The sequence below is a fragment of the Oryctolagus cuniculus genome, chromosome 2 (assembly GCF_051225735.1).
Source record: "Oryctolagus cuniculus isolate XC-2025 breed Fujian yellow rabbit chromosome 2, ASM5122573v1, whole genome shotgun sequence".
Classification (NCBI taxonomy): Eukaryota; Metazoa; Chordata; class Mammalia; order Lagomorpha; family Leporidae; genus Oryctolagus; species Oryctolagus cuniculus.
The window spans coordinates 43,286,084-43,292,083 of record NC_142868.1 but is presented as its reverse complement, the minus strand read 5'-3'; the positions used below and the strand labels follow the sequence as shown (position 1 = coordinate 43,292,083).

Genomic DNA, 6,000 nt, shown 5'->3' with positions numbered 1-6,000 from the left:
GTCAGGAGCGCCACCCACTGACCAGGGACTTGAATACGTGCTCATCACGCACCTTGCAGCCCCAATTTCAATCGTTAAGAGCCTTCACCCCTAACTCCCGCAGGAACTCGGGGATTAATCCTCGCTCTGTGCTTCGCCTCCACGTCAGTGACTGGCCTTCCGCGCGTCTGCCTAGTGGACCCAGTTTGGGGGTTCCACAGCAACACCTCCAACTAGCTTGGGGTGTTGTTCGGCAAGTTTCAAAACCTATCCGGGTAACTGGACCATGCTGCGGAGTTTGAGAACCACTGCCTTCCACACGCACTCCTCAAGCCAGCGCAGGCCAGGAAGGCTCGGCCCCACCCCCACGGGTTCAACCCCACTGGGCTGCAGTGGGGCCTGAGAATCTGCATTTCCAGCAAGCTTCCCGATCCTTAGCCTGGGGGTAGGAGTAATCGTCCAATTTGAAAAACGGTGTTTCCCAGCTAAATAATCGGAATGAAGTGCCTCGTCCAGGTCTCTCCAGGACCGACCTTTGGAATCCGGGTCCTGGGCCGTTTCCTAAGCAGATCTCCCCAGTTGTCGTCTATGCGGTCCGCATTCCTTTCGCAGATCAACCGGCTCCGGGAGCCGGGAAAGCCCAGCGCCGAGTTCGCTGTTAGTGGCTACGGGGGACCTGGTTCTGCCGCGTGGAAGTGCCGCTGCCGTCGGGGAAGGGGATGAGCGCGCGGGAGACCCCATCCGTCCCTGGATTCCTCTCGGTGCGGTGTGAGCTTGAAGGGTGCGCTCCGGGACCCGCTGTGGGTGGCGGAGGGAGGCGGGGAAGGGAGACGTTACCGTGGCAACCGGCGCGCTCCGCGGGGAGAGCCTGCGCCGCGCCAGGGGATTGGTGCGTGGAGGGGCGGGCTCGGGCGGCGAGAGGATAAAGGCGCGGCGACTGCTGCGTGCTCCTGTCTGCCGGCTGCGCTCGCACGGAGCGCGTTCTCTCCCGGGCTCCGGCGCCGCGGCGGAAGGTCAGTGCGGGCGGTCGTCCGGCATCTCTCTCCGGGCGAGTGCCGGGGGAGCAGAGTCCCCGTCTCGGAGCGCAAGCCCGCTGCGGCCCGTGACTGGCCGGAGCCGGTGCGTGTAGGTGCGGCGCCGCAGACTCTGCACTCCGGGTGCGAAAGCGGGGCGCCGGCGATTGTCTTGGAGCTGGGAGGTCCGGCGGGGCCCGAGGTGGGGGAGGGCCTGGGTGCGACACGCGTTCCCTTTTGCTTTCGGGAAGTCCCCCTCTGCAGGGAATGGGGGCGGGCACGGCTGCTCCTACAAAACCAGTTTGCCCGGTCTTCCACTGAGCCAGCGCCCCGGGAGGATGGGACTCCGCATCTGTTCCGCAGGGGGCCCGGCTGCGGCGTGGAGACCCGCGTGCGCCTGAAGCCCCCGCGTCTTGCTGGTCCTGGCCCCGGGCGCCGAGGTGGGCGGGTGTGGACGGGCGAAGGGCCGCCCGCCCCGCAGAGCCAGACTGCCCTCTGGGACCCGGTGTAGCTCCCTGTGCGAGCTCCGGGAGATTGTCCCCATCCTCTCTGGCTTTCGGAGCAGTCTCGCGGGACGTCCAGATTTTTCATTGGGTCAGGGGTTAAAAACCAAAGAAAAAAACACTTATCATGGATGGAGATTGACACCGGTCCGAGCAGTTTGCCAGGTGCTTTTCTTAGGCTGGCTGCGATTCCTAGATCTGATATGGTGATACTAGCATTGCTGCCTTTCAGAAGATGAGGAAACCTGGGGTTTGCTATGGTGATGACCCAAGTCGCAGAGAGGCAGCGGCGGCGCCCGGCCTGGAACCCCTGGCTGACGGGGTGCTCTCCTCCTGCGGAGGGGGCGCGGAGGAGCGGTGCTGAGCTGCGGGGGCCAAGGGCGGCGGGAAGGCGCTCCTGGTTCCTCTCTGGCCCTTCTCCGAGGCACTTGGTTGTATCTCTTGCCTTGGGGCAGAACCGTCGGGGTGGTGGGAGGGAAGGGGTTGGGGGCTCAGTGTACCTGGTTTCCCTTACCCCCTCCCCCTCGCCCCTTGGTTGTTCATATCTATCTACTTGCGCGGGTCATTTGATCCTGCAAAATGAGATCCCAGTTTCGGGGTTGCTATGAGGGTTAAATAAAAGTTCAGGAAAGCAAGTAGTTCATCAACTTTCGAGGTACTTGATTTTTTTCCCCCTGAATCACTACCATTAAGAAGACAAGGGTATTATTTAATGAACCAGAGAATTTAAAGCCGAGACCGCCTTGCAAACGTGTCTGGTAAGGGTTTTTGCTCCTTAAAGCAGAATGAGATAGACAGTTGAGGGGCTGGCACTGTGGCATCGCAGGTAAAGCCTCTGCCTGCAGTGCCAATATCCTATATGGGCGCTGAAGAAGCTCCTGGTTCCTGGCTTTGGATCAATGCAACTCCAGCCGATGTGGCCATCTGGGGAGTGAACCAGCAGATGGAAGATTTCTTTCTTTCTCTCTCTCTGCCCTTCAAATAAAGAAACGAATCTTTAAAAAAATAAAAAAAGAGAGAGAGAGAGAGAAAAGAAACAGATGGTTGAGGTGGGAGAACCCAGGGGAGTGAGGGTGGACGTGGTCATCAGTTCTGGGGCAGGGGCCAGGACACTGTGGAGCAGGCAGCACTGACCGGCAGAGCAGGGAGGAAGCCTCACTTTTGAGGGTGTAGGAATGAAGGCACTGGCGACAGACAGAAGCATTTTATCTTTAGTTTCAGGCAGGTAACATTCAATTTAGCAATTTAAGTTTTAATTTTTTTATTTATTTGGAAAGGAGGGTGAGAGAAGAGGGGAGGGAGATCATCTATCCCCAGGTTCACTCCCCAAATGTCTGCAGCCACTAAGGCTGGTCCAGGTGGAAACCAGGACCCAGGAACTCATTCTGAGTCTCCCATGTGGGTGGCAGGGGCCCAAGAACTTGAGCCATTGTCTGTTACCTCCCAGGGTGCCCTTTAGCAAGAAACTGGATCCTGTATGGGATGCAGGCCTCAGAGATTCCAAGCAGCATTAGACAGCTTAGACACCACCTTAAACGTTTTAAAGCATTTAGTTACTAGTGTCAGGTACATGCATGTGGTTGATCTCCAGAACTTTCTCCATGTTGCAAAACTCAGGCTCTGTGCTCCTAAATCCTTATTTTCCCTCCTGTCTCTCCCCAGTCCTTGGCAGGCAGCCTTCTATTTTGTGGTTCTGTGATCTTTGATTACTTTGGGTAGCTCACAGGAGTGGAAGCTATGTCCTAGGTGTCCTTTTGTGACCAGCTTATTTCACTTATCCGAGTGTCCTTGCAGTGTATCCATGAGCACTTGTTGAAATTTCCTAGTTTTCTGTCTTTTGTGTTTTCCCCTAAAGGTTGCTTTATTTGAGAGAGAGAGAGAGAGAGAGAGAGGGAGGGATCTTTCATCTGCTGATTTACTCCCCAAATGGCTGCAACAGCTGGGACTGGGCCAGGCTGAAGCCAGGAGCAAGAACTCCATCTGGGTCTCCCACAGGGGTAGCAGGAACTCAAGTACTTTGGCCGTCAGCCACTGCCTCCCAGGTGCATGAGCAAGGAGCTGAATCGGAAGTGGAGCAGTGGAGACTTGAGCCTGCACTCTGACATGGGATGCAGGCATCCCCAGTGGTGGCTTACCCCACTTTGCCACCATGCCTACTCCAAATTTCCCTTTTTAGACTGGATAATTTCCACTGGATTTATGGGCCACATTATTGTTGCTCATCCACTGGAGGTGAGATTCTTATAGTTCTGTGTTTAAGCACTGGAAGCATTGTTTTACCTGTAGTCTCCGTGGCTGAGAATGATTAGAGCTTACAAATTTTGTGAAATCTTTGGGAATATTAAGGGAGGACAGATGACACATCCTTAAGGAAAAGGCCTATTTTCTTGGCCTTTGGTATTTCAAATAACACATTCTGTTTCAAAAACATTAAAGGAATCATCTATCTTCAGAGTGTTCACAGTTGATTTTTTTGTTCCCCTGAGAAACTAAAGTACTATTTTTCTGAGAACAGGAGCATTGCATTTCTTTGGTAATATAGACAAAATCTGCCTGGTTATTCCTCACTACCTGCTGGGAGTTGCCCCGGAGAGCTGACATCTTTGTCTCTTGGCGCCTAAAACCAACACGTGCAAAACCAAGCTCACTGTCATCTCACCTGCTGGCTTCTCCAGGAAGCTGGCCCTTGCAGCAGCCCAAATTAGAAGCTGTAAGGTGATCCTCTGCAAACAGCCAAGTGTGTATCTCCATCACTTCCAGCCCCCCCTTCCTGGCGCCCTGCTGTTAGTGCAGGTCAGAGTGCAGCTGGGAGAGGAGAGTCAGTGGACCTGTTTCTTTTTCATCCCTTGCGGTTAACGGTTAATGTATGCTTCTACCTGGGAGAAGAAAGTCCGTGGACTCTCACTTGATCTTTAAGGAGGAGGCACTGAGAGTACTCTTTGATGGTGTCTCTCTATAAATTTAATAACTGGCTTGGCACAGCAAGTTCTACTTTAGAACGTTTGTTCCCAGACTATGAACTGGAGAACGCTGGGGGCTGCTGCGAATGCCTGTAGGGCCTGTGAGGTCATGACCCTTTATAAAAGAATATGAAGATGTCACTCGCCATTTTCATTTTTACTCTCACTAGCGCAGAGTGGAGTTTTCCAGAGGTTACACAGCTTGCAAAGAACTCTTCCTCTGATGGCTGATGAAACGCATGCTTGTGCATCCCTGTGTTTCTGGAATCACCTGAGATAGTCGGCTTAGGTTACATACGTGTGTACGTTTAGAGGTGAACTCAAGTGTGTTAGCCTGTAAATGCACAGTAGTTCTGTTTTCACCATACCTGCTATCATCTTGAATCTCCTTCTCTTTTAGTAAGTCATTACTCTGAAATCCCAGAGTCTTCCTTTGTCTCTGTGGAAAAAATAAAAAAGTAAGTGTAGTTTGTAATCTTGATTTGAAAACTCTTCTAAATTTTTAAATATTATGAAATTATCTTTGATCTTAGAATTTTCTAAAATAAATGTATATTAATTTATACATTTATATTCAGGGTAGATCATTGGTTTAAAAGGGGGATGTTAGAAGATTTTTCAACCTCAGATCTACACCATCCATGTCCTTAAATACAGTGTATCAGAGTCCCTGACTCATGGAAGGGAGGAAAATACTCCAGAGAAATCTGCAAAGTACAAGATTGTCTCAGATGTTACTCACTTACTGTTTGTGTCCTATGCTACAGAGCCATGTTGAATAGTACAGTGGTGCTAGTAGCAACATTTTGAGTCCAGCCATTCAAGGCCCTTTAAAGGAATTGAATGCCTTAGCTGTAGGTAAGATGAGCCCTTTAAAAGCCAAAAATTACTTGTTATAGCTTTTCAAACTAGAATGGTCAAAGGTATTGAAGCACCAAACAGGACAAGCTAACCAAATTGCATCGGGCTGGCAAAACGCAACACAAAGCCTTGTGGGGATGAAAAGCATTGGGAGAAATCATAGCGCTGCTCTTTTCCAGTGATAGAGTAATTTTGTCAAATTAGAGTTAGCTGCAGACCTGACTGAAGACTGGGGATCCTGACAGTAGAAGTGTATTTTGGCTTTACAACTGGAAGAATTTGCAGTCATGGCTCGATGGACCACTTTGCTTATATTCTGCTGTCAGCACCAAACCATCATGGAAGAACCCCCTTTTAGTGAATGCTTGGCAGCGTATTGAAAGTGTTGAATAACTTTTGGGAATTTCATGATTTATTCTGGAACAACTGCATTGATAGTACATGAGTACCATTGGCCCTTTTGTGGGTCAAGGCAGGGGTACCACGCTGTTAGGAGTGCTATCTTCTTCACTGCTGTTGTCTTTTAATCAAAAATAACAAGAAATTGCCAGCCTACGACTGTCACAGATAACATGAAAATGATGACTTTTTGTTAAATCCTGACTTCTGAGTACACATCTTTTTACTGTGCTGTGCAGTGAATGGAAGTCCCGTACAGTATTCTTGTTGCACATTGAAGTGTGA

General features: G+C 51.0%; 2 protein-coding genes across 4 annotated transcripts in view; one reads left to right on the top strand and one right to left on the bottom strand.

The window, feature by feature from the left end:
* The first annotated feature begins 838 nt into the window (after nucleotides 1-838).
* The window catches only part of LOC103345257 (L-threonine 3-dehydrogenase, mitochondrial), an 18,075-nt gene continuing 12,913 nt past the window's right edge, over nucleotides 839-6,000 (top strand). The window contains exon 1 of one of the 3 annotated variants that reach the window (XM_008248938.5): nucleotides 839-992. The gene's annotated coding sequence lies outside the window, so the exon portion shown is untranslated. Of the gene's footprint in view, nucleotides 1,137-6,000 lie in introns of all 3 variants that reach the window. The other 2 variants (XM_017337742.4, XM_008248945.5) reach the window with 2 other exon arrangements.
* Nucleotides 4,545-6,000, bottom strand: part of LOC138848789 (uncharacterized) — a 26,459-nt gene continuing 25,003 nt past the window's right edge. The window contains exon 4 of the mRNA XM_089327196.1: nucleotides 4,545-4,894. Coding sequence (XP_089183322.1) covers nucleotides 4,863-4,894 — 32 coding nt within the window. The 3' untranslated portion in view covers nucleotides 4,545-4,862. The remainder of the gene's footprint in view (nucleotides 4,895-6,000) is intronic.